Source organism: Canis lupus, chromosome X (genome assembly GCF_048164855.1).
Source record: "Canis lupus baileyi chromosome X, mCanLup2.hap1, whole genome shotgun sequence".
Classification (NCBI taxonomy): Eukaryota; Metazoa; Chordata; class Mammalia; order Carnivora; family Canidae; genus Canis; species Canis lupus.
The window spans coordinates 48111386-48138883 of NC_132876.1; the positions used below are offsets into that span (position 1 = coordinate 48111386).

Below are 27498 nucleotides of genomic sequence, written 5' to 3' on the forward strand. Positions count from 1 at the left end.
AAATGTCAGGGCACCGGAGTAGTTCAGTTGGTTGAGCATCTGACTCTTAATTTTGACTCAGGTCATGATCTGTGGATCATGGGATTGTTTTTTATTTTTTTTTTGCAAGGTCCCAGGAAAGGTTTTAATTCCAGTCCCTGAAATCTGGCAGATATCAAGAACCTCCTTGAGAAGACCTGGGGAGCCTGCCTTCTCACCTCCAACAATGGCCAGGAGAGACAGGCCCCTCAAAACATAATTTCTGCCTCAGAGTTCTCAGGACATGGGGCCCAGCTCACTGGCTCGGTGACTAGTCTGAGGTCAGCAGGAAGGATGTTGCTTTGGCTTAAGAGGAGCCACATCTTTGGGAGGGTGAGGAGAAGGCTGATCTCTGTGGGGTGGGGGGGTGGGCTCACTGGGGACAGGGAAGACAGTCTTGTCTGGTTGAGGCAGCTCTGGGCCACAGCTGTGCAGGCCCCAAGGAGGGCAGAGGAGTACAGACCAGTGATAGCTGGAGGGGAAGGCCATGCAGCAGCACTGGGAAGCTGGCCGGGCAGACCCCGAGGGGCTTGTCAATCTGCCTTCCCATAGGAGGAAAACGCAAATCCTGGGTTTGCTGCCAGCTGCTCCAAGGGGGCCCTTGGCTCTGAAGAGCAGGGTCATGGTCCATCTGCTTTTCTCTTCTGAGGGGACACAGCTGCCGTAGCCTTTTTGATGGCTGTCCAGTCCTCCAGGATGTTGATCTCTTGCAGCATATACACGATGTAAGGACCAGAAATGAGAGGTGCCTTCTTCCTCTTGCTGGGTGGCAGGGAGTCCCAGGTCTTTGCGCTGCTTCTGACGTGCAGTTTGTCATCCCACCACTCAGAGCTGATGTCCAGGCTCTGGCGGTCCTCTTCCAGCCTTTGGATCTGCTCTTGCAGCTCCCCCTGCAGCGTGTGGTGGAACAGCAGCTTCTTGCTCTCCGGGTGCTGTTTGGCTCCCTGCAGCTCACATTCGTACTTATTCCGGATCACGTCCAGACAGAAGCCCTTGTAGATCCCTGTCACCTGAATGAAGATCTTGAGGCTCTGCTGCAGCTCCCCCAGAGGCTCTGTGTATTCAGGTGCTCTCTCAGCCCCTACTTCCTCCAGCGGCACCCTCAGCTGACTCAGCCGTTCCCTGAACACCCCACTTACAACAGTGGACAGATCAAGCAAAAAATCAACAAGGAAATAATGCCTTTGAATTATACACTGGATCAGATGACTTAACATATATATTTCCTAGAAACATACAAACTACTAAAACTGAAAAAGGAATAGAATTTTATTAATTCTTTCATAGAACCAGCTTAGTTTCATTGATCTGTTCTAGTGTTTTTTTTTTAATTTTTATTTATTTATGATAGTCACACACAGAGAGAGAGAGAGAGAGAGAGAGAGAGAGAGGCAGAGACACAGGCAGAGGGAGAAGCAGGCTCCATGCACTGGGAGCCCGACATGGGATTCGATCCCGGGTCTCCAGGATCGCGCCCTGGGCCAAAGGCAGGCGCTAAACCGCTGCGCCACCCAGGGATCCCTAGTGTTTTTTTTTTTAGTTTAGTTTCTATGTTGTTTAATTTTGCTCTAATCTTTATTATTTCCCTTCTTTTGCTGGTTTTATGTTTTTTTTTTTTTTTTTTTTTTTTGGTTTTATGTTTTATTTGCTATTCCTTTTCTAGATCCTTTTAAGTGTAAGTTTCAGGTGTATTTGAGACTTTTCTTGCTTCTTGAGGTAGACAAGTATTGAAATATACTTCCAGAGTAGATCACATACTGGGTCACAGACTTATCAAAAGAAAAGGACCCAAATGAGTAAAATCATGAATGAAAGAGGGGAGATCACAACCAAGACCACAGAAATACAAACAATTATAAGACAATATTATGAAAAATGTATATGCCAACAAACCACAATCTGGAAGAAATGGCTAAATTCCTAGAAACATATAAACTACCAAAACTGAAAGAGGAAGAAATAGAAAATTTGAACAGACTCATAACAAGCAAAGAAATCGAACCAGTAATCAAAACTCTCCCAATAAACAAAAGTCCAGGGTCAAATAGCTTCACAGGCGAATTCTACTAGACATATAAAGTAGAGTTAATGGCTACACTTCTCAATCTATTTTAAAAAATAGAAATGGAGGAGGGATGCCTGGGTGGCTCAACGGTTGAGCATGTCTGCCTTTGGCTCAGAGCGTGATCCTGGAGTTCTGGGATCAATTTCCGCATTGGGCTCCCTGCCTGGAGCCTGCTACTCCCTCTGCCTATGTCTCTGCCTCTCTCTTTGTGTCTCTTATGAATAAATAAATAAAATCTTTTAAATATATTTTTATTGGAGTTTGATTTGCCAACATGTAGTATAACACCCAGTGCTCATCCAAAGTTCCCCCCCTCACTGCCACCCAGTCGCCCCATTTCCCTGCCCACCTCCCCTTCCACTACCCCTTGTTCATTTCCCATAATTTTGTTTCTCATGTTCTGTCACCCTCTCTGATATTTCCCACTCATTTTCTCTCCTTTCCCCTTTAATCCCTTTCACTATTTTTTATATACCCCAAATGAATGAAACCATATAATGTTCATCCTTCTCTGATTGACTTACTTCACTCAGCATAATACCCTCCAGTTCTATCCATGTTGAAGCAAGTGGTGGAAGGAGCCTCTGTGTCCATCGAAAAATGAATGGATAAATAAAATCTTTTAAAAAATAGAAATGGAGGAAAATTTCCAAACTCATTCCATGAGGCCAGTATTACCTTGACTTCAAAACAAGGCAAAGACCCCACTAAAATGGAGAATTATAGGCCAATATTCTTAATGAACATGAATGCAAAACTTCTCAAAAAGATACTAGCAAATTGGATCCAACAGCGCATTAAACAAATTATTCTCCACAATTAAGTAGGATTTATTCCTGGATTGCAGGGTTATTCAATATCTGCAAATCAATTAACAGTATACATACATTAATTTTAAAAAGGATAAAATGATATGATCCTCTCAATAGATGCAGAAGAAGCATTCAACAGAGTAAAGTATCCATTCTTGGTAAAAACCCTCAATGAAGTAGGGATAGAGGGAACAAACCTCAACATCATAAAGACCATATATGAAAGACCCACAGCAAATAACCTCAATGGAGAAAAACTGAGAGCTTTTCCTCTACAGTCAGGAACAAGACAGGGATGTCCACTCATTTTTATTTAACATAGTACTAGTCCCTTGGCAATCAGACAAAACAAATAAGTAACAAGCACTCAAATCAGCAAAGAAGAAGTCAAACTCTCACTCTGCAAATGACATGATATTCTATGTGGAAAACACAAAAGACCCCACCTCAAAATTGCTAGAACTCATACAGGAATTCAGCAAAGTGGCAGGATATGAAATCAATGTACAGAAATCAGTTGCATTTCTCTACACGAACAATATTGTGGAGTTGATCCCATTTACAATTGCACCAAAATCCATAAGATACATAGGAATAAACCTAACCAAAGAGGCAAAGGATCTGTACTCAGAAAACTATAGAACACTCATGAAAGAAGTTGAGGAAGACACAAAGAAATGGAAAAATGTTCCATGCTCATGGATTAGAAGAACAAATATTGTTAAAATGTCTATACTACCCAAAGTAATCTACACATTTAATGTAATCTTTATCGAAATGCCACCAGCATTTTTCACAGAACTAAAACAAACTATCCTAAAATGTGTACAGAACCACAAAACAGGGCAGCCCAGGTGGCTCAGAGGTTTAGCGCCGCCTTCAGTACAGGGCCTGATCTTGGAGACCCAGGGTTGAGTCCCATGTCAGGTTCCCTGCATGGTGCCTGCTTCTCCCTCTGCCTGTGTCTCTGCCTCTCTCTCTCTCTCTCTCTCTCTCTCTCATAAATAAATACAATCTTAAAAAAATAAAAGCCTGTTTTTTTTAAAGAACCACAAAACACCCCAAATAGCCTTTTCATGAAAAAGAAAAGCAATGCTGGAGACAACACAATTCTGGATTTCAAGCCATATTACAAAGCTGTAGTAATCAAGACAGTATGGTACTAGCATAAAAACAGACACATAGATCAATGAAAAAGAATAGAAAACCCAGAAATGGACCTGAAACTGTCTGGTCAACTAATCTTCCACAAAGCAGGAAAGAATATCCAATGGAAAAAAGTCTCTTCAATAAATGATGTTAGGAAAACGAGACAGCTGCATACAAAAGAATGAAATGGTACCTCTTTCTTACAGCATACAGAAAAAATAAATTCAAAATGGATGAAAGACCTAAATGTGAGACAGGAAACCATCAAAATTCTAGAGGAGAACACAAGCAGCAACCTCTCTGACATTGGCCATAGTAACTTCTTGTTTGACTCATCTTGGGAGGCAAGGGAAACTAAAACAAAAATGAACTATTGGGACTTCATCAAGATAAATAGCTTTTGCACAGCAAAGGAAACAGTGAACAAAAGTAAAAGGCCGCCTATAGAATGGGAGAAGATATTTGCAAATGACATATCTGTTAAAGGGTTTGTATCCAAAATCTATAAAGAACTTATAAAATTCAACACCCCAAAGGTAAATAATCCAGTTAAAGGGGCAGAAGACATGAATAGACATTTTGCCAAAGAAGACATACAGATGGCTAACAGGCTGAAAAGATGTTCAATATCACTTATCATCAGGGAAATAAAAATAGAAGCCATTATAAGGTTTTTGGTGAGGATGTAGAGAAAGGGGAACCCTCTCACACTTTTGGAAGGAATGGAAACTAGTGCAGCCACTGTGGAAAACAATATGGGGCTGCCTCAAAAAGTTAAAAATAGAACTACCCAATAATTGCACTACTAGGTATTTATCCAAATACAAAATAATTCTGATTTGAAGGTGTACATGCACTCTGATGTTTATAGCAGCACTATCAACAATAGCCAAATTATGAAAAGAGCCCAAATACCATTTACTGATGAAAAGATAAAGAAGTAGTGTATCTATACAATGGAATATTATTACACCATAAAAAAGGATAAAATCTTGCCATTTGCAACAAAGTGGTTGGAGCTAGAACGTATTATGCTAAGGAAAATAAGACTCAGAGAAAGACAAATACCATATAATTTCAATCTTATGTGAAATTTAGAAGAAAAAACAAATGAACAAAAGGAAAGGGAAAAATAGGGAAGCAAACAATAAGACACCCTTAACTATGGAGGACAAACTGAGGGTTGGTGGAGGGAGGTAGGCAGAAGAAAGGTTAAATGGGTGATGGGTATTAAGGAGGTCACTTGTAATGAGCACTGGATGTTATACATAAGTGATAAATCACTAAATTCTACACCTGAAACCAATTTTACCATATATGTTAACTACCCAGAATTGAAATAAAAATATTACAATATTTAATACACAGAGAGATATTCCCAAATAAAATAATAACTGAAAAAATAAAATAAAATAACTGAAAGAGGATAAATAACAACCAACACAGAAATACAAAGGATTGTAAGAAAACATTATGAAAAAATTACATGCCAACAATTTGACGAACTAGAAGAAATGGATAAATTCCCAGAAAATTATTACCACAACTGAAGCAAAAAGAGATAGAAATTTGAACATACAAATTACCAGCAATGAAATTGAATCAGTAATCAAAAAACTCCCAACAAACCAAAGCTCAGGATCAGATTGCTTCATAGACAAATTTTACCAAATATTTAAGAAAGAGTTAATACCTATTTATGCCAAACTGTTCTGAAAAATGAAGGAGAAAGGAAAACTTCCAAATTCATTTTATGAGGCCAGTATTATGCTGATACCAAAACCAGGTAAAGACACCACAAAAGAGAAATACAGGCCAATATGTCTGATGCTTGGATGCAAAAGTCCTCAATAAAATACTAGCAATCTGAGTCCAATAATAGATTTAAAAAAAATCATTCACCATTGTCAAGTAAGGTTTATTCCTGGGCTGCAAGCATGGCTCAATATTCACAAATCAATCAATGCGATACATCATATCGGTAAGAGAAAGGATAAAAAAAAATATGATCATTTCAATACATTCAGAAAAAGCATTTGATAAAAGTACAACCTCCATTCATGACAAAAGCCCTCAGCAATAGGGAACATATCTCAACATAAAAAAGGCCATGTACGAAAAACCCACAATGAACATCATATTCAATGGGAAAATACTGAGAGCTTTCCAGCTAAGGTCAGGAACAAGACAAGGGTGTCCACTCTTACCACTTTTATTCAATATAGTACTGGAAGTTCTAGCTACAGGAGTCAGACAACAAAAAGAAAGTAAAAGGCATCCAAATCGTGAGGTAGTAGTAAAACTTTCACTACTTGCAGATTACATAATACTATCTATAGAAAATCCCAGGGGGATCCCTGGGTGGCTCATTGGTTTAGCGCCTGCCTTCAGCCCAGGGCGTGATCCTGAAGTCCCAGGATCGAGTTCCACATCAGGCTCCCTGCATGAAGCCTGCTTCTCCCTCTGCCCGTGTCTCTGCCTCTCTGTCTCTCATGAATAAATAAATAAGATCTTTTTTTTAAAAAAAAAAAGAAAGAAAATCCCAAAGACTCTACCAAAAAAACTACTAGAACTGAAAATGAATTCAGTAAATTTGTAAAATACCAAATCAATGTAGAAAAATCTGTTGTACTCTTCTGTACTAATAATGAAGTAGCAGAAAGAGAAATTAAGAAAATAATCCCATTTATTGCACCAAATATAATAAGATATCTATGAACAAACCTAACCAAAGAGGTGAAAGGCCTGGATTCTGAAAACTATAAAACATTAGAGAAAGAAATTGAAGATGACACAAGGAAATGGAAAGATATTCCATGCCTATAGAAGAACAAATGTTGTTAAAATGTCAGGGCATGATCCCAGGATGCGGGATCGAGTCCCGCATCAGTCTCCCTGTGGGAAGTCTGCTTCTCCCTCTGCCTCTCCCTGTGTCTCTTATGAATAAATAAATAAATCTTAAAAAAAGAAAAAATTGTCTATGCTACCCAAAGCAATCTGCACATTAATGCAATCCTTATCAAATACCTCCAGCATTTTCCACAGAACTATAATAAACAATCCTAAAATTTATTTGAAACCAAACAAGACTCCATAATGCCAAAGAAATTTTGAAAATGAAAAACAGCTGAAGGTATCACAATTCTAGGCTTGAAATTAAATTACAAAACTATAACAATCAAAGCATATGGTGCCAGCATAAAAATAGACACATACATCAATGGAACAGAATATACAAGGACGCCTGGGTGGCTCAGTGGTTGAGTTTCTGCCTTTGGCTCAGGGCGTGATCCTGGTCTGAGGATCAAGTCCCACATTGGGCTCCCTGTGAGGAGCCTGCTTCTTCCTCTGTCTATGTCTCTGCTTCTCTCTGTGTCTCTCAGGAATAAATAAATAAAATATTTTTTTAAAGAACAGAATAAACAACCCAGAAATAAACCCACAATTATATGGTCAATTAATCTTTGGCAAAAGAGAAATAATATACAATGGGAAAAAGACAGTCTTTCAAGAGGTGGTGTTGAGAAATCTTGATAGCTACATACAAAGGACAGGCACTGAGGAGGGCACTTGATGGGATGAACACTGGGTGTTATACTATATGTTGGCAAATCAAACTTCAATAAAATAAAAAAGGAATGAAACTGGACCATTTTCTTTTATCATACACATAAGTATCTCAAAATGGATTAAAAACCTAAATGTGAAACCTGAAGCCATAAATATTCTATATGAGAGCACAGGCAGAAATGTTCCTGACATTGGTCACAGCAATATTTTTCTAGATATGTCTCCTGAGGCAAGGGAAATAAAAGCAACAATAAACTTTGGGGACTTCATAAAAATACAAAGCTTCTGCAGAGTGAATGAAACAACAAAACTAAAAGGCCACCTACTGAATGGGAGAAGATATATCCAAATGACACGTACAATAAAGGGTGAGTGTTCAAAATATGTAAAGAACTTACAATACTCAACCCCCCAAAACGAAATAATCCATTATAATGATGAAGAACCTGAAGGAAGTGTGGATCCAGAAGGACAAAGGTCCTAGATATGTCTGCACTTCTTGTGATTTTAGACTCCCCCTTTATTCCCCTCTCAACCCTGAGATTGATTTAACACTGGTTTAGAGACACAGACTTTGTTTGGCTATCCCTCTATGATAAATACCATCAACAATGTTATTAGCCCAAACAGAGGGTGTTTTCTAAATATTAACTGGGGGACTTTATTCAGTAAAGCCACAGACTTATATTTAAATTTTATTTAGGAATTTTCTAGTAATAAAGGTCTAAAGGGGGATCCCTGGGTGGCGCAGTGGTTTGGCGCCTGCCTTTGGCCCAGGGCGCGATCCTGGAGGCCCGGGATCGAATCCCACGTCGGGCTCTCGGTGCATGGAGCCTGCTTCTCCCTCTGCCTATGTCTCTGCCTCTCTCTCTCTCTCTCTCTCTCTCTCTCTCTCTCTCTCTCTCTGTGTGTGTGTGACTATCATAAAAAAAAGGTCTAAAGGTCTAGCCACAGAAAGGGGAATATTGTGTGTGGTTATTTTTCTTCTTAGGCCAAATCTCCAAGTTTTTCAGACCCCTTTAAGTAAAGGCTAAAGTGAGGAAGGAATAGAGCCAAGTGAGGTAGGTGTCTGAGCCATGAAATACAAATACCACAAGATGTTATTTTATTCAGGAAATAGGGGAGATTCAAGTCATTTTAAATTTCTATTCTAAAATCTTCACACCTGACTTTCCAGAATGCACATTTTCCTATGTAGGCCAGTTCCCTCTCAGTTTTTTCAGTTAAGTCAAAACTATGTGTTCCTCTTTCCCCATATATTTTTGCTTGTTAGTGTATTTCTTGAGCTGTTTTCATATTTCTTTCCTCTCTGTGAAATGGTTTTTTTTAAAAACTTGGGACCACCAAGTTGTAAAGATGTATGATTTTACCTGTTATACCACAGGTAGACTGTGCAGTTGAGTTGAGAAGAGTGAATTGATACCTTGTATTTGTTTTTAAAATTAAATTAATCCTGGATAAGAGTTGCTTTTTTTTTTTAGGAGTTAGTCCTTGACCACTAATTTGGTACCATCTCTATTTTGGGTGACCTGTTTCACCAGCAGTCCTGTTACTCTCCATGACTGTGTAAGTGCTTATAATGGAATAAATTGCTTTTCTAAAAAAAAAAAAAAAAGAACTATTTTCTCTGCTTCATGCATGTCATGGCTGCCATCTTGAGGTTTCTCCCTTGTCTAGATCCAGGTTTCTGTCAATAGACATGACTTCTGTATAGGAGAAATTATACTTGGACCAACTTCCCTGGCAGTTTTGAGTTCCACAACTTTGATGTCAAGATATCTCATGAAAGTGGTGTGGATCTAAATGCAGAGATGCCTCTGAGATCATCTGGAACACTTGGCAGAGGATATGTGTGATACAGAGATTAACTCAAGAATAAAGGGGAGAACTCTTCAGCTTCTTCCTTTCCACTTGGCTTTGCTGCTGTGGCAAGGTGTGAATTTAAGCAGAAAATAACCCATTCAGCATTCTACTTAGTGACCCAAATAAATGTATGGGTAATCTCATCTTTTAAATCTAGCCACAACAGCCCATGTTTACAAACAGCTTAACTATTAAAACTCTTAATGATTTGATTGGGAGCACCTCAGGAAAAGGTGTTAAGGAAGGGCACCATTACCTTACCATAAACCCCATGGACTGACTTTTCCCCCTACATGTTCTACTTCTTAAAAAGAAGTTCTGCCAGGGTCTTTGGTCTCTATTGATCAGTCTGCACACATTGCCTATGTTGGGTCAGATGTATGTCACTGATATGCTTATGTCACTTTGCTCTAATTTTCTAGGGATGTGACTGAGGAAACTTCCAGGGGATCTTCCAAAGAGTCAAGACATAGTGAGCTACTTTCTTGACTCTGAATCTTTTGCCAAAGCAGGAATTTGCTGAGAAGTGTCTTATCCCCTCAGCTCTTTGGTCATCACAGGTAGCACTGTGGGCATTGGAGTAAATTATTTCCAGTACACTGTCCTTTGGTACAGAGTTCAACCCACTGTCTCTGTCTTGGGCTCCTTCTGGTTACCAAAAAGCCTTTCTATTACAAACTTCTGTTTAAATACAAAGATGATTTATATAAACAGAGCTTCATGCCTTCTCACCAATTATTTTCAGACTCAACTACTTTCTCTTATGGATAATTTTATTACATGAGATGGTATGACAATTTTAGGAGGCCAACTTAATGCAGGTTTGTGCCGACACTGCTTCAGAATCCTAGTATAAGTTATGAACTAACTGTTCTGCTTTTTCAAATGGTAGATATATGCAACAGCTTTTCCAGACATTCACTTAAATTTACCATTTCTTTAGGCAACGACAAACATGTTTTGAGTGAATTTTGTATATGTAGGGATTGTGACACAATATTGTCACAACCTTGATAGATGTGAGTTTTTATCATGAATGGATTTCGTACTTTGTCAAGCACTTTTTTGCATCTATTGAAAAGATAACATGTTTTTTATCCTTTCTTTTAGTAATGTGATGTATCACATTGACTGAGAGTATTAAACCACCTTTGCATCCCTGGAATAAACTTTACTTGATTGTAGTGAACTATTTTCTAATGCATTTTTGGATTTGATTTGCTTATATTTTTTCGAGGATTTTTGCATCCGTTTGTCAGAGATATTGGCCTGCAGTTTTCTTTTCCTTTTTATCCTTTTCCTTTCAATTCCCTTCCTTTTAAAAAATATTTTGCTTATTTATTTGAGAGAGAGAAAGACTGGCATGAGCAGGGAGGAGAAGGAGAGGGAGAGGGAGAAGCAGAGTCTCTGCTGAGCATGGAAGCCAAATGTGGGGCTTGATCCCAGGACCCCAATATCATGACCTAAACTGAAAGCAGATGCTTAACTGGCTGAGGCACTCAGGTGCCCCTCCTTTCTTTTATTTTTTTGAAATTTCTTTATTTTGTTTTGGTATCAGAACTCCAATATCAGCAATATTGGCCTCATATAATGAATTAGGAATCTCTTCTTCCTTTTGTATTTTTTGGAAAAGTTTGAGGTGAATAGGTATTAACTCTTCTTTAAATGTTTGGTAGAATTCACCTGTGAAGACATATGGTCCTAGACTTTTGTTTGCTGGCAGTTTTTTTGATTAGTGATTCACTTTTACAGCTAATACTTATTATGTTCACATTTTCTGTTTCTTCCTGATTTGGTTTTCAAAGGCCAAATGTTTCTAGGAATTTATCTATTTCTTCTAGTTTTCCAATTTGTCGTCACATATTTTTTCACAATATTCTCTTATAATCCTTTGTATTTCTGTGGTGTCCGTTGTTATTTCTCCTCTTTCATTTCTGATTTTATTAGATTCTGTCTTTTTTTTATGAATCTGTATAAAGATTTATAAACCTTGTTGATGTTTTCAAAGAACAAGTTCCTGGTTTCCTTGATCTGTTCTATTGTATTTTTAGTCGCTATTTCATTATTTCTGCTCTATCTTCATTATTTCCTTCCTTCTAGCGGCTTTGTTTGATCTTTGTCTAGCTCCTTTAAGTGTAAGGCTAGGTTATCTGAGATTTTTCTTACTTCTTGAGGTAGGCTTTCACTGTTATCATTTTCTCTCTTAGAGCAACTTTTGGTGTATCCCAAAGATTTTGGACCATTGTGTTGTCATTTTCATCCATCTCCATGTATTTCTTCATTACTCTCATTTCCTGGTTATCTCATTATTTAGTAGCAGGTTATTTAACCTCCATGTATTTGTGTCCTTTCCACTTTTTTTGTTGTGATTAATTTCTAGTTTCATAGCTGTATTTTTTTATTCATTCAGTTCCTCTATGTGTTTTGAATGGAGCACTTAATCCATTTATATTCAAAGTTATTATTGATAGATATGTCCTTATTGCAATTTTGTTACTTCTTTTACAGTTTCTTTGTAGTTCTTCTCTGTTCCTTTCTTCTCTTACGCTCTTCCTTTTTAATTTGATTGCTTACATTAGTGATATGTTTGGATGGCTTTATTTCTTGCATATCTATTATAGACATTTTATTATCATTAGGTTAATATATAACTTCCTATGCATATAGCACTCTATATTAAATTGATGGTCACTTAAATTTGAACCCATTCTAAAAGCACTAAATCTATACTCCCTTCTTCCATGTTTCATGCACATGTCATTCTTTACAACCTTTTATTTTGTGACTCCTTTGCCTGATTTTTATAGATATGATTGATTTTACTGCTTTTGTGCTTTAACCTCTGTACTGGTTTTATAAGTACTTAATATATTACATTCATTATGTTTGTATGTTCTTTTGAGGGTTTTTTTCCTCTCTTAATTTTCTTACCCCTGATTATGGCCTTTCCTTTCCACTCAAAGAAGCCCCATTTAACATTTCTTGTAAGGTTAGTTTAGTGATGAATTCCTTTAACTTTTTTTTTCTTTTTTAAAAGATTTTATTTATTTATTCATGAGAGATAGAGAGGCAGAAGGAGAAGCAGGCTCCATGCAAGTCCTGATATGGGACCTGATCCCAGGACTCCAAGATCATGCCCTGGGCTGAAGGCAGGTGCTAAAACGCTGAACCCCCCAGGAATCCCCTTTAACTTTTCTTTGGGAAGTTTTTTCTCCTTATACTCTGAATGATAGCCTTGCTGGATTGGGTATTCTTGGTTGCAGGTTATTTTCCTTCTGGCACTTTGAATATATCATAAAACTCCCTTCTGGCCTGAAAAGCTTCTGCTGAAGAATCAGCTGATAGCCTTATGGATTTCTCTTGTGCGTAACTGTTTTCTTGTTATTTTATTTCATTTAAAATTCTCTCTTTATTATCACTTTTTGCCATTTTAATTATTATATCTTGGTGTGGACCTCCTTGTATTGATTTTGCTGGGAGCTCTCTGTGCCTCCTGGATCTGGATGTCTGTTTCCTTCCTAGATTAGGGAATTTTTCAGTGATTGTTTCTTCAAATGAGTTTTCTACCTTCTTTTCTCTCTCTTCTTCTGGAATTCCTATAATGCAAATGTTATTACTCTTGATGGTGGTACTGAGTTCCCTTAATCTATTCTTATTTTTAAAATAATTTTTAAAAACTTTCCTATTCAGTTTGATTACTTTCCATTACTCTCTCTTCCAGCTCACTGATCCATTCTTGTGCTTCCTCTAGTTTACTTTTTATCTCCTCTAGTGTATTTTTAATTTCAGTTAATAAGCTCTTCATTTCTGATTATTTTAAAATATTTTCTATATCTTTCTTGAAGATTTTACTGAGATCCTCCACTCATTTCTCAAGTCCAGTAAATATCTTTATTACCTTTACTTTGAATTCTCTATCAGGCATATTGATCATCTCCATTTCATTTAATGCTATTGCTGTGATTTTGTCCTATTCTTTAATTTGTGACATATTCCTCTGACTCCTTATTTTGTTTAACCCTCTGTGTTTGTTTCCATGTATTAGGAAAATCAGCTAAAGCTCCCTTTTTTAATATTTGACTGGTGACAACTTTTAAACCTCACCTCTGTCTCTCTCTTCTGCCCCATATCTGGTAAGCTTTTAAATGCACCCTTCTTTAGCACCAGGTGGAGAACCAAGCCACATGAGCCTACATACAGAAATCCTTACTCTGTCCCCACCCCTTAAATACCTTAAAAATCCCAAGTCAGTCTCCTTTCCTTATTTTCTCAATACATTTTTTTCAATACATTTTTTAACATGCTTGTGAGTTCCACCATGCTCTCCCTAGTAGCCTCATTATATGAATAATAAACTTTTACATATCTTTTTGCTGTATGTTTGGCATCATCAGTCTTGATATCTGCATCAAATTATAGGTGGAGATCTATCCTATTTCTTCCAGTGGCTGCATCAAAGGGACACACTAGATTAAATGTGATGTACTCATATATTGTGTTTTAAGTTGAGAGTGAGAGGAAAAACTCTATTGCCAAATCTATCTGGTACTTTCAGTTTGCTTACTGTACACTCAGATATGTGGAAATATGTAGGGCCTTTATCTGTGTATAGCTGGTTTGGCCATCCTCATTGGATCCATCCACACCCGGCTTTGCTTAGTTCATTACCCTCTGACTGTACTGTTGACAAAGCAGTTTCTCACAATGGCCTTGCCATTCACCAAGTCATTCTATTATGATATTAGGCACATAAATGGTTGAAGGGTGGGGTGGGGAGACAAGAGTCATTGGTGGCTTATTTGGCCTTGGCACTGGAGAAAAGGCTCCTAGAATTCAGATGGCTTCTTCTGGACCCTCATTTGCTTCTACTGGAAGGTAAATGCTCTATGCTGTGCACTGGATTGGTGATTGCTGAGGTTTGACTGGTGCTGGTGGTTTTAGGAGGATAACTGCCTGGCATTGACTGCTTGGACTTGTGATCCTTGTTATTTTAGCTGTGGTATTGTAGTCCCTGAAGGTTGTGGCCTCTTTGCTGTAACCATTGTTATAATAGGTATTCAGTAAGTGGGTACTTTTATTTGGATATGTATGTGTATATATATATTTATAAATGTATATACATAGACACACATATACACATGAACACATATATATGTGTAATATATATTCATAAAATAATAACAAAATAAAAATAATAAAGTGAATAAATTTATTGTTACTGAGGAGGCAATTAAAGACAAAAAATGATTGAGGATTGTGGTAAGGAGAAAATGAGATCATCTGCAGAAAGTACTGGTTACTGAGGATATCTATAATGGTAAAGGTATATATGGTAGTATTATACAATTATATATATATATATATAATTGTATATATATGTTTATTCATAAACACACAGGCTGGAAAAGCATTTTGCAATATTCCTTTTGAGTTAACAAATCTGTCTCACCCCATTTCCACTACAGAATGTTAACACTATTTTTTTGATAATCGGAAACCATGATTATTTTCCTCTCACTTTTTAAGATTAAACACTTCATTTTAAGATCCTTGTAAATTTACATGTAGTTGTAATAAAAAATACATAGAGATTCCTTTTACCCTTTACTCAGTTTCCTCAAATTGTAATATCTTGCAGAACATTAGTACATTATCATAAGCAGCATATTGACATTGATATAGTGAGGAGATAGAAAAGTTCCATCAATACAGTTATCCCTCAACTGGCCAAGATACTTAGTCTTGAGAATTTAGGGGTTTTTTTTAAATCTTTTTTTTATTGGAGTTCAATTTGCCAACATACAGCATAACACCCAGTGCTCATCCCGCCATGTGCCCCCCTCAGTGCCCATCACCCAGTCACCCCAACCCCCGCCCACTACCCCTTGTTTGTTTAACAGAGTTAGGAGTCTCTCATGTTCTGTCACCCTCTTTGATATTTCCACTCATTTTCTCTCCTTTCTCCTTCATTCCATTTCACTATTTTTTATATTCCCCAAATGAATGACACCATATAATGTTTGTCCTTCTCCAGTTAACTTATTTCACTCAGCATAATACCCTCCAGTTCCACCCATATTGAAGCAAATGGTGGGTATTTGTCATTTCTAATGGCTGAGTAATATTCCATTGTATACATAGACCACATCTTCTTTATCCACTCATCTTTCAATGGACAGCGAGGCTCCTTCCACAGTTTGGCTATTGTGGATATAGCTTCTATAAACACTGGGGTGCAGGTGTCTCAGCATTTCACTGCATCTGTATCTTTGGGGTAAGTCCCTAGCAGTGCAATTGCTGGGTCGTAGGGCAGTTCTATTTTTAACTCTTTGAGGAAACTCCACACAATTTTCTAGAGTGGCTGCACCAGTTCACACTCCCACCAACAGTGCAAGAGGGTTCCCCTTTCTCCATATCCCCTCCAACATTTGTTGTTTCCTGTCTTGTTAAGTTTCACCATCCTCACTGGTGTGAGGTAGTATCTCATTGTGGTTTTTATTTGTATTTCCCTGATGGCCAGTGATGTGGAACGTTTACTCATGCGCTTGAGGCCATGTCTATGTCTTCCTCTCTGAGATTTCTGTTCATGTCTTTTGCCCATTTTATGATTGGATTGTTTTTTTTTTCTTCTTGGGTGTTGAGTTTAATAAGTTCTTTATAGATCTTGGAAACTAGCCCTTGATCTGATAGGTCATTTGCAAATGTCTTCTCCCATTCTGTAGGCTTTTACTTTTGTTGACTGTTTCTTTTGCTGGGCAGAAGCTTCTTATCTTGATGAAGTACCAACAGTTCATTTTTGCTTTTGTTTCTCTTGCCTTCATGAATGTATCTTGCAAGAAGTTGCTGTGGCCAAGTTCAAAAAGGGTGTGGCCTGTGTCCTCCTCTAGGATTTTGATGGATTCTTGTCTGACACTTAGATCTTTCATGCATTTTGAGTTTATCTTTGTATTATTTCTTCTTTAAAATAGGTATTATTTATTCTTTAAATGTTTGATAGAATTCCCCTGGGAAGTCCTCTGGCCCTGGACTTTTGTGTCTTTGGAGGTTTTTGATGACTGCTTCAATTTCCTCCCTGGTTAGTGGCTGGTTCAGGTTTTCTATTTCTTCCTGTTACAGGTTTGGTAATTTGTGGTTTTCCAGAAATGCATCCATTTCTTCTAGATTGCCTAATTTGTTGGCATATAGCTGCTAATAATATGTTTTTAAATTCGTTCGTATTTCCTTAGCATTGTTTGTGATCTCTCCTTTTTCATTCATGATTTTATTAATTTGAGTCTTTTTTTAAAAAAATATCTTTTTTTAAAAATTTTTATTTATTTATGATAGTCACAGAGAGAGAAAGAGAGAGAGGCAGAGACATAGGCAGAGGGAGAAGCAGGCTCCATGCACCGGGACCCTGATGTGGGATTCGATCCCAGGTCTCCAGGATCGCGCCCTGGGCCAAAGGCAGGCGCCAAACCGCTGCGCCACCCAGGGATCCCCTTTAAAAAATATCTTATTTATTTATTCATGAGAGACAGAGAGAGAGAGAGGCAGAGACACAGGCAGAGGGAAGAGCAGGCTCCATGCAGGGAGTCTGACGTGGGACTAGATCCTGGGACTCCAGGATCACGCCCTGGGCGGAAGGCAGGCACTTAAACCGCTGAGCCACCCAGGCTGTCCGAGTGTTATCTTTTTAATAAGGCTGGCTAATGGTTTATCTATCTTATTCTTTCAAAGAACCAACTCCTGGTTTTGTTGATCTGCTCTACAGTTCTTCTGGTCTCTATTTCATTGAGTTCTGCTCGAGTCTTTATTAACTCTCTTCTTCTGCTGGGTGTAGGATCTATTTGCTGTTTTTCCTCCAGTTCCTTTAGGTGCGAGGTTAGCTTGTGTATTTGAGGTTTTTCCAGTTTTTTGAAGGATACTTGTATTGCGATGTATTTCCCCCTTAGGACTACTTTTGCTGTATCCCAAAGATTTTGAATGGTTGTATCTTTATGTTCATTACTTTCCATGAATCTTTTTAATTCTTCTCTAATTTCCTGTTTGACCCATTCATCTTTTAGCAGGATGCTCTTTAACCTCCACATGTTTGAGTTTCATCCAAATTTCTTCTTGTGATTGAGTTCTGGTTTTAAAGCATTGTGGTCTGAAAATATGCAGGGGACAATCCCAGTCTTTTGGTATCAGTTGAGACCTGATTTGTGACCCAGTATGTGGTCTATTCTGGAGAAACTTTCATGTGCACTTGAGAAGAATGTGTATTTAGTTGCGCTCAGATGCAAAGTTCTGTATGTATCTGTGAAATCCATCTTGTCCAGTGTATCATTTAAAGCTCGTTTCTTTGGTGATGATCTGCTTAAAAGATGCGTCATTTGCAGAAAGTGCCATGTTGGAATCTCCTACTATTAGTGTATTATTATCTAAGTATGCCTTTACTTTGGTTATTAATTGATTGATATACTTGGCAGCTCCCACATTAGGGACATAAATATTCATGATTGTTAAGTCTTCTTGTTGGATAGACTCTTTAAGTATGATACAGTGTCCCTCTTCATCTCTTAGTACAGTCTTTGGGATAAATTTTAATTTATCTGATTTGAGGACTGCTCCCCTAGATTTCTTTTGAGGACCATTTGAATGGTAAATGGTTCTCCAACCTTTCATTTTCAGGCTGGAGGTGTCCTTAGGTCTAAAATGAGTCTCTTGTAGACAGCATACATATGGGTCTTGCTTTTTTATACAGTCCAAAACCCGGCGTCTTTTGATGGGATCATTTAGCCCATTCACATTCAGAGTAACTATTGAAAGACATGAATGTAGTGTCATTGTAATACCTATTCAGTCCCTGTTTTGTGGATTATTTCTTTGGGCTTCCTCTTTCTTTTACAGGGTCCCCCTTAATATTTCTTGCAGAGCTGGTTTGGTGGTCACATATTCTTTCAGTTTCTGCCTATCTTGGAAGCTCTTTACCTCTCCTTCTATTCTGAATGAGAGCCTTGCTGGATATAGTATTCTTGGCTGCATGTTCTTCTCATTTAGTACCCTAAATATATCCTGCCAGCCCTTTCTGGCCTGCCACGTCTCTGTGGAGAGGTCTGCTCTTAACTTACACGGGGAGAAATATTAGGTTAAGAATCTCTTGTCTCTCACTGCTTTAAGGATTTTCTCTTTACCTTTGGAACTTGCAAGTTTCACTATTAAATGCCAAGGTGTTGAATGGTTTATATTGATTGGGGGGGGGGAGACCTCTCTATCTTCTGGATCTGAATTCCCGTTTCCATCCCCAAATTGGGGAAGTTCTCAGCTATGATTTGTTCAAATATGCTTTCTGGCCCTCTGGCCCTCTTCGTGCTTTCTGGAACCCCAATTATATGTAGATTTTTTCCTTCTGAGGCTATCATTTATTTCCCTTAACCTTTCCTCATGGTATTTTGTTTTTGTCTTTTTTCCTCAGCTTTCTTCCTTGACATCAACTTGTCTTCTATGTTGCTCACGCTTTCTTCCACCTCATTAACCCTCATTGTTAGGACCTCCAATTTGGATTACATCTCCTTTAATTGATTAATTTCGGCCTGATTAGATCTAAAATCTGCACTTACGAACTCCCTTGAATCCTTTATGCTTTTTTCCAGAGCCATCGGTAGCTTTATACTTGTGCTTCTGAATTGGCTTTCTGACATCGAATTGTAATCCATATTCTGTAACCCTGTGGCAGAGAGTACTGTTTCTGATTCCTTCTTTTCTGGTGAGTTCTTCCTTCTAGTGATTTTGCTTGGTGCAGTGTGGCTATATGAGTGGGCTGAGTCAAGCACATCCACCCTGACCTGAGTAAATTTCACCCTAGATGATTCTGACAAGGTCAGAGACCAGAAAATATAGATCATAGCAAAAGAAACAAAAGGACCACTAAAGTGAAAAAAAGATTTTAAATAAAGTAGTAATAAATAAAAGGTGAAGAATCCTAAAGAAGAAGAAAAAAAGAAAGAATAAAAAGAGAAGAAAGCAAAAGTAAAGAGGAAAAAAAGAAAAAAGAGAAGAAAAAAGCAGGGAGGACTGGGAGATGGTGGTGGTGATGAAGTTGTAGTGGAGGGAGAATGTAGTCTACCTGAGTCCTAGAGGGCAATCCTCTTGGTTCTGAGTATATTAAGTTCTGTATGTTAGAAGATGCTTAGTCCCAAATTTATATAAACCAGCAGTACTTGCAGAAAGCCCGAACATTGAACCACCAAAACATAAATGAGACAAAAGAAGGGGGCCCGATGGGAATGAAGAGAGAATATAATCTCACAGAATGAACCAGCACAGTATACTACATGGTTCTGGGTGCATGCTGGTCGTGTTTCAGAAGGTATTAACTTCTGCCATTGCAGAACAAAATGAGGCAGAGGAAACAAAAAAACACAAAGCAAACAAAAATCTCGTATATCTCCCAAAATTAAATTGAGTATGTTGAAGGGAATCTAGAAGTGGAAAATATATCTAAGACATGTAATTGTAGACATATGAAAGTCAAAAAGGAAGAAACTTAAAAATGAAGAGCTGATAAAATATTGTAGTTAAGGTGGGAATAGAGAAAAAAATATTGGAAATTTTTAGTCTGATATAAAAACGAGTTGTACTGTAAAAAGGGAAAAAAAGAAAAAAAGAAGGGTTGCTCTCTAGTTCTATATAGTATAAATCCCTCGACTTTCCCTGGAGCTTTCCAGTGCTGCTTGGTCAAGAACTTGCTCTTCCCGTGTTCTTGCAGCTGGTGTTCTGTAGGAGGGGCCTGCTGTGCGGATTATTAGGTGTGTGTACCTGGGGAAGATGTCTGCCCCCTTTGGGTGTCAGGCTCAATTGGAGCTGTTTATCCTGTGAGGCCTTCGTCCCCTGGTGGTCCCACCCCTCCCAGGCACAGGGTGAAACAAGGAGGAACGACAACACTGGCAGCAGCTAGAATTCCAGCTCTGGAGTCAGCTCCCCACTAGTAACTAATGCAGTCTCCAAGTCCACACTGGCCTAGATACTCCTGGGGCAGGTGCAGGTATCCTTATCTACACATCTTGGGGGTACTCAGGGGCAGGAGAGTCCTTGCTGTCCTGTGCCCTCCCTGTCTCCCCCTGTCCTGGGGGGAGTACAGGATCATGGTCTGTGTCCACCAAGTGCCCTGGGATCTGGGGCCCTGTGCTGCTGGATTTGCGCTCCCAGGTTCATGGCCCCCAGAGGCAGCAGGGCAGTTACCTCCATCCCGAGCCACCCACCGAACCAAGTGACTTCTCCCAAATGTCCTGTCAACTGCACGCTGTAGCCCTTTACCGAGTTTGGTCCAGTTTGTGGAGTGCTTTCCTCCAGGGCACATTTCCTCTATTTTGACTCGGGGAAACTGGAGGCTTCACTGCCCCTCCTGCGACTCTGCCTGATTTCCCTAAGTGCTTTTCCGTCCAGGAAGAATCTAGTGCAGATTTTTAAAGTTCCCACTTTTCTGGGGCTGGTCTCTCTTCTCCTGGAGGCTTTCGCCTCCCGGCCTCAGCTCAGCTCCTCGCAGTGTCCCTCTCCTACTGGATTCTTTTTTATTTATTTCTGCCTTAATACCTTGCTAGAAGCAAAAACCATTCTCTCTGTAGCATTCTGGCTGTTCTCTCTTTAAATCTCAGGTCGAATTCGTAGTGTTCAGGATGATCTGACAGTTACCTAGGTAAGTTGGTGGGGCCAGGTGAGTTGACGTTCCCTACTTCACCATCTTCACAGGACCACCCACTGCCCCATTTCTGATAGGCAGTAAAAGCCACAGAATCAGGATGCACTACAAACCAAGATGCTCTAAAATCCAGGTTTAATAGAAAATAGCATCAATTTGAGCAAATTCACTTTGTATTCAATTAATGGGGGGGGGTATTTTTCTTGGGCAGTAGGAAGCAGTACATAAAAAAGAGTAGCATAAGTTGTTATTAGTTTCTTTCTACTTTATCTGCCCAAAGATAGCAGATTCAGGAGCTACAATAAGAGAGGGAGGGTATTTAATCCAGCTGTAACTAATTACATGTCTCATAATAGCTCCTTATGGCGCCGGTTTGTAAATGCTGTAAGAAGGCACAGCTAATTAGGATCAGACCAAATGACTTCAGCAGAATAGGATAAGCCAAATAGAGTTGATTTTATTACATCATGTTTTCTTTGAAAAAGGAGAGGTTAGGAAATGAGGCGCCCTGTGACCATCCTGGATTTTTCCGAGCCGAGACAACAGAAGACCCCAGAGATTGGAAAACGAGCTGTCCAGTACGTGCCTGGTCCCATCCTGGTAGGGGTAAGGCACATCTAGTGCCCAGAGCAGAATGGTGAGGCCCCCAAGCAGCCAGAAGTCCTGAATATGCCTCCCTTCCATCAAGGTCACCCTAAGACCCTCCCCTAACGAGCTGTCAGATGCCCATCTCCAGAGGGAGGGAAACAGGGACCAACAAATCAGAAAAGGCTGGGTGCATGGGCCTGTTTGTCCGGAGCAGTTTGCTTACATTTTAAGGTAACTATCATTGTTGTCAGGTGCGAAGCCCACCTTTTGACCACAAGAAGGAAAAGCACGAAGGGCCGGGCCCCAGACGGCCCATTCCGGGCACCCCCCAAACTCCTCGTCCTCCCATCCTCCAGTTGGCAGCCACAGTGTACCGGCAGTTCTGAGGGGCCGCCCTTTTGGGCCTTCCAAGGACCCACCCAGCGAGGACTCTGTAAAGCGCAGAAGGCGGCGCTGCAGAAAACAAAAACGTGGACTCTCCAGGAGGCGCAGTCACAAAACGCTAGTCCCAACCCGATTCCTCCAGTTCCTGAGAGACCGTCAGCTCCGGCCCCGCAGCCACTGCGCCCTCCTGTCCCCATAGTCTTCTGGCTCCAGCAGGACCACATGTCCTCCTCACCTGATGGCCTGAAGACAAAAGAAAGCCGAACTTCGGACCCACGCGGCTCCACACACAGGACGAGGTTAGCCTTCCCACCTGGGACCCTGCGGTGATAAGCTGTGGGTCAGGCCACGCCCCAGCCATCTATGATTGGCTGATGGATCCCAGGCCCGCCCCTTCGCCCCTACCCCCTGCTTTGTCTTGTAGGCTTGAGCCCTTGGTCTCACTTCTACTCAAGACCTCTCCCCTGCCTCAGTATCTTGATGATGTCATAACAGAGCCGCCTACATAGACCCTGGTCTCTCCCATTATTCTTGTGCTGAGGATCCACTTCCCTTCTTCCCAAGTTTTCTCACTTCTCCAAGGTAACTGGGACCTCTAAATAAGCAAACACTTCTTTCCCAGTTAGCTTCCAACATGTGGAACTGACTTTTTATAGCCAGAGAGCCTAAGTACGCTGTGATAACCACACAATGGTTTGGAAGCAACGCTCAGTGGCATCTGTTCTAATCCTTGACCAGGTCATGGAGGAGGGGAGCTCATTGAGAGGGTGGGCAGTTCAGAGTCATTCACCCTCATAGTTGAGCATTTCTGTGACAGTGGTGCTCTCCTTTATAAAAGTCACATTTGGGAGCACCTGGGTGTCCCAGTCTGATAAGCATCTAATTTGGTTCAGGTCTTGATCGTAGGTTCCTGTAATGGAGCCTCTCATGGGGCTCCCTACTCAGCGAGGAGTCTGCTGCTCCCTCTGCCTCTGCCCTGTTCGCTCTCTCTCTCTCTCTCTCCCTCCCAAGTAAATAAATAAAATCTTTTAAAAATAAAATAAAAAAATAAAACTCACATTTTCAATTTTCTCAGCCACTGAACATGGTAGTAGTCAGTTTAGGGTAATCACAGGAGGATCTACTGAGGCTATTCATCTATATCTCCTCAATCCCTAGCACTTTGCTTGGCCCACAGGCAACACTAAATACCTGTCTATAGATTGAAGTAATACATCCATTATAGAGCAGTAATTTTGGACAGCAGCACCACCCAGTGTCCATGTTGGAGGGGAAAAGTGAGGATTCCATAGTTACTTGAAAGGACTAAATGCCCGATGTTATTTTCTGGATACTCACCCAGAACCTTAGAGCATTAAAGTAAGATGGAGATAGGATTATAGCTTGTCTCCTGTATTTTCCATATGGCTCATGTATGGTGGTAGAAATACTCTACATAGAACAAAACATCCATTCCCTTTTCTGTGCTCTTGTAGCACTTCATGTTAATTTGAGAATTTTGTGCATTTGTTGGAGAAATTTTTAAAGCAGAAGGCCACCTTCATTCAACAAATAATATTTATTGAGTACCTACATTGTCACAGGCACTAAATATAATAAACACCAATGTTTCCATGACTCAGAGTTGAATGATTTTAACATTTGGGTTTATTTACTGTCTTTTTTAAGAGTAAAAATAATACAGAAAATTTGAGGTTCCCTTGACCCTTTCCCTGTGTCCATTTACTCTTCCACTTCCTCAGAGGTAGTCCTATCTTGAATGTGAAGTGAGTTTCTAGGCCATTTTGCTATCATCACAGATTTATGCAATCTCTGTTTCCAAGAATGACATGATGCATTGTGTCCAGGTGTAAGATTGAATTTCCATATTACTTGGGGTCATCAAGGACGTCGCAGACACTCACCCACCCCACCATAGCCCACAGTTTAAAATATGCCCTGAATCTGTCTTGAATCCATCAGAACTCATCTAATTATTATGTTTATCCTCATTTATGCCAGTTACCACAACAACCCTGAGAATCTCCCATGATACCCCTCAATGCCCTCATTTTAACCTCCATAAGGCTGTGACCACATCCCCTTTCTAGCTCACCTCTCACACACATTCTTTATTCCTAAAGCATAATGCACCCTCAGTAATCCCCTATATCCTCAACCTCTTCTGTAAATATGCCCTTTATTGCCTTCCCCTAACAGAAACCAGGCTCTCCCCTGAGGATTCATGCCCCTGAAGCCAACTCAAGAGGAGCAGATGATTTTTCTCTCCTACCACCTTTGTACCACAGAGCCTGAAGGCTGAATAAATGCTTCTCTTGCTTTTCATTGCTGCTTTAGGTAACTCGTCTCCTGCATCCTTGAAAACCGTCAGCTTTTGGCAACTTGTCACCAACTAGCCTTAATGGTTGTTGTCATCTACCAAACTTCAGTTTCCCATCTCTCCTTATTTCTTTTTTTTTTTTTAAAGATTTTATTTATTTATTCATGATAGTCACACAGAGAGAGAGAGAGAGAGGCAGAGACATAGGCAGAGGGAGAAGCAGGCTCCATGCAGGGAGCCCGATGTGGGATTCGATCCCGGGTCTCCAGGATCGCGCCCTGGGCCAAAGGCAGGCGCCAAACCGCTGCGCCACCCAGGGATCCCCCATCTCTCCTTATTTCTTGAAGATTTTAGTTGCTGGAACATGGTCACTCTCAATGAAGTAGAACTGTCTTAATTCCTGGTGAGTTCAAGAACAACCACCAATCTTTTTTTTTTTTTAAGATTTTATTTATTACTCAGCCATTAGAAACGACAAATACCCACCTTTTGCTTCGACATGGAGGGACCTGGAGGGTATTACGCTGAGTGAAATAAGTCAATCGGAAAAGGACAAACATTATATGGTCTCATTCATTTGGGGAATATAAAAATTAGTGAAAGGGAATAAAGGGAAAAGAGAGAAAATGAGTGAAAATATCAGTGAGGGTGACAAAACATGAGAGACACCTAACTCTAGGAAATGAACAAGGGATAGTGGTAGGGGAGGTGAGCGGGGGGTTGGGGTGACTGGGTGATGGGCACTGAGGGGGGCACTTGGCGGGATGAGCACTGGGTGTTATGCTATATGTTGGCAAATTGAACTCCAATAAAAAAAAGATTTTATTTATTTATTCATGAGAGAGGCAGGGACATAGACAGAGGAAGAAGCAGGCTCCTTGCGGGAAGCCCGATGCGGCACTTGATCCCAGGACCCAGGATCACACCCTGAACCAAAGGCAGACGCTCACCCACTGAGCCACCCAGGTGCCCCAAGAACAACCAGCTAAACCGGGCTGGAGGAAAATGCACCACTACATGACTAACTTGAACTTTATTAACATGAACTTCAATCTGGCCCATAATGCTGCCAATTACTCAAAAGGCCTCTGGTCCCTTAACTTTCCAAGTGTTCCAAGTTATGATTTCATACCTTCTCTCTCCCCAAATGCCCAACACCACCTCCCCACCCAAACTTTTCTCTCTTTTTAAATTTCTTTTTTTCTTAGTTTTTTTATTCAATTCAAATTCAATTTTCCGATATATAGTATAACACCCAGTGCTCATTCCATGAAAAGCCTCCTTAGTGCCCATCACCCAGTTACCCCATCTCCCCACCCATCTCCCCTTCCAAAGCCCTTTGTTTGTTTCCCAGAGTTAAGAGTCTCTCATGGTGTGTCTTACTCTCATTCATTCCCACTCAGTTTCCCTACTTTCCCTTATAATCACTTTCACTATTTCTTATATTCCACATATGAGTGAAACTATATGATTGTCCTCCGACTGACTTATTTCATTCAGTATAATACCCTCCAGTTCCATCTACATCAAAGCAAATCCCACCCCAACTTTTGTTACTTTCTATTTTACTAGAAGATTGTATCTATCAAAAGAGAACTTTCACTGACTTCTACCACCACATCACTTCACCTACCCACACCTGCATCTGTGTATACATAGCCTTCTTGTTGATATCTTTATTAGTCAGAATTGTTCAGAGAAACAGAACCAATAGGATATATAGAGATAGATATGTAGATTTATTATGAGGGATTGACTTATGTGATTACAAAGGCTGAGAAGATCCACAATCTACTAAATGCAACCGAGATGCCCAGGAATGCTAGTGATGAATTAGTCCAAGCCTGAAAGCCTGAGTACCTAGGGCCAGGGGATGGTAGTAGGAGGCAGGGGGCAGGCAAAAGTATAAATCTCAGTCCAAGTCCAAAGGGCTGAGAACCAAGAGTACTAATGCCAGGGGCAGGAGAAGAAAAATGTCTTAACTTAAGCAGAGAGAATAAATTTGACCTTTCTCTGCACTTTTTTTTTCTCTTTGAGCTCTCAACAGATTGGATGAAGCCCACTGATATTGGTGAGGGCAATTATTTTTACTCATTCTACAGATTAAACTCTAATCTCTCCTGGAAACACCCCTCCAGACACACTCAGAAATAATATTTTACCAGATTTGAGCATCCCTAAGCCCAGTCAAGTTGACACATAAAATAAACAATCACAAAAATGCTATTTTATGATTAGCCAAAAATATTTAATATGAGTTAAAAAGAAAAGGATATCCTTGAAAGGATGCCAGAAATGTCAAGGAACTGTAAAATGTGCTAGTATATATATAATTCTGTTAAATTCTATTTTTTAAAGATTTTATTTATTTTTGTATTAATGAGAGATACAGAGACACAGGCAGAGAGAGAGAAGCAGGCTCCATGCAGGGAGCCTGACGCAGGACTCGATCCCGGGTCTCCAGGATCACGCCCTGGGCTGAAGGCAGGCGCCAAACTGCTGAGCCACCCAGGCATCCCAGAATTCTGGTAAGTTTTAAACGCTTTTTAGAAATAAGAAAATAAAGCCATTGTGTCCTAACATTGACTAAAGACATTTTGGGATTATTTGGATTGTCAAAATATAAAAAGAAAACTAAAAAAGATATTTTAAAATCTCAGGAGGAATTAAACCTACCATAAAAAATAAATTTTGGAAAAATTTTTTGGTAAAGTTGGTTTTAGATAACTATGCCATTAAATAAATTAATAAGGAAATAAGTCAATATATGGCATGAACCAAGTCAAAGATTTAAAAGACTGGAGAGAATATCATTTCAAAAAAACTGTAAAGGTCTGAATTACATATTATTCTATTGAGTGTTAAGCCAAGGACTTGTGTAAGTCAGGGTTCTCCAGAGAAACAGAACCAGTAGGATATATTTCTTTCAAAGAATTTTATTTCTTTACATTTATTTCAAGGAATTGATTTATGCAACTGTGCGGACTGGCAAATCTGAAGTCCACAGAGTGGGGCAGCACGCTCTTGCAGGAATTAATGCTGCAGTCTTGCAACAGAGTTTCTAGCC

At 39.7% G+C, this 27498-nt stretch overlaps 1 protein-coding gene and 1 long non-coding RNA gene across 2 annotated transcripts; one reads left to right on the top strand and one right to left on the bottom strand.

Annotated features, from left to right (window-relative positions):
• Positions 1–385: 385 nt before the first annotated feature.
• LOC140628458 (breast cancer metastasis-suppressor 1 homolog) lies at positions 386–11759 on the bottom strand. The gene is made up of 2 exons (XM_072817806.1): positions 11644–11759; positions 386–1152 (listed from the first exon to the last, which is right to left on the bottom strand). The coding sequence occupies exons 1-2, from the start codon at positions 11757–11759 to the stop codon at positions 639–641; spliced, it is 630 nt and encodes a 209-aa protein (XP_072673907.1). The 3' UTR covers positions 386–638.
• A 2491-nt stretch (positions 11760–14250) lies between these two features.
• On the top strand, positions 14251–22887 carry LOC140627655 (uncharacterized). Its single transcript, XR_012026296.1, has 5 exons — positions 14251–14352; positions 19095–19207; positions 21096–21136; positions 21625–21717; positions 21979–22887. It is a non-coding gene; the product is annotated as an uncharacterized lncRNA (long non-coding RNA).
• The last annotated feature ends 4611 nt before the right edge of the window (positions 22888–27498 follow it).

Coding starts and splice junctions, on each gene's coding strand:
- LOC140628458 (XM_072817806.1), bottom strand. CDS start 11,759: ATGAAGAAATACATGGAGATGGATGAAAATGACAACACAATGGTCCAA. Junction 1,153..11,643: donor GTGAAAGCCTACCTCAAGAA/GTAAGAAAAATC, acceptor CACTGTTGTAAG/TGGGGTGTTCAGGGAACGGC.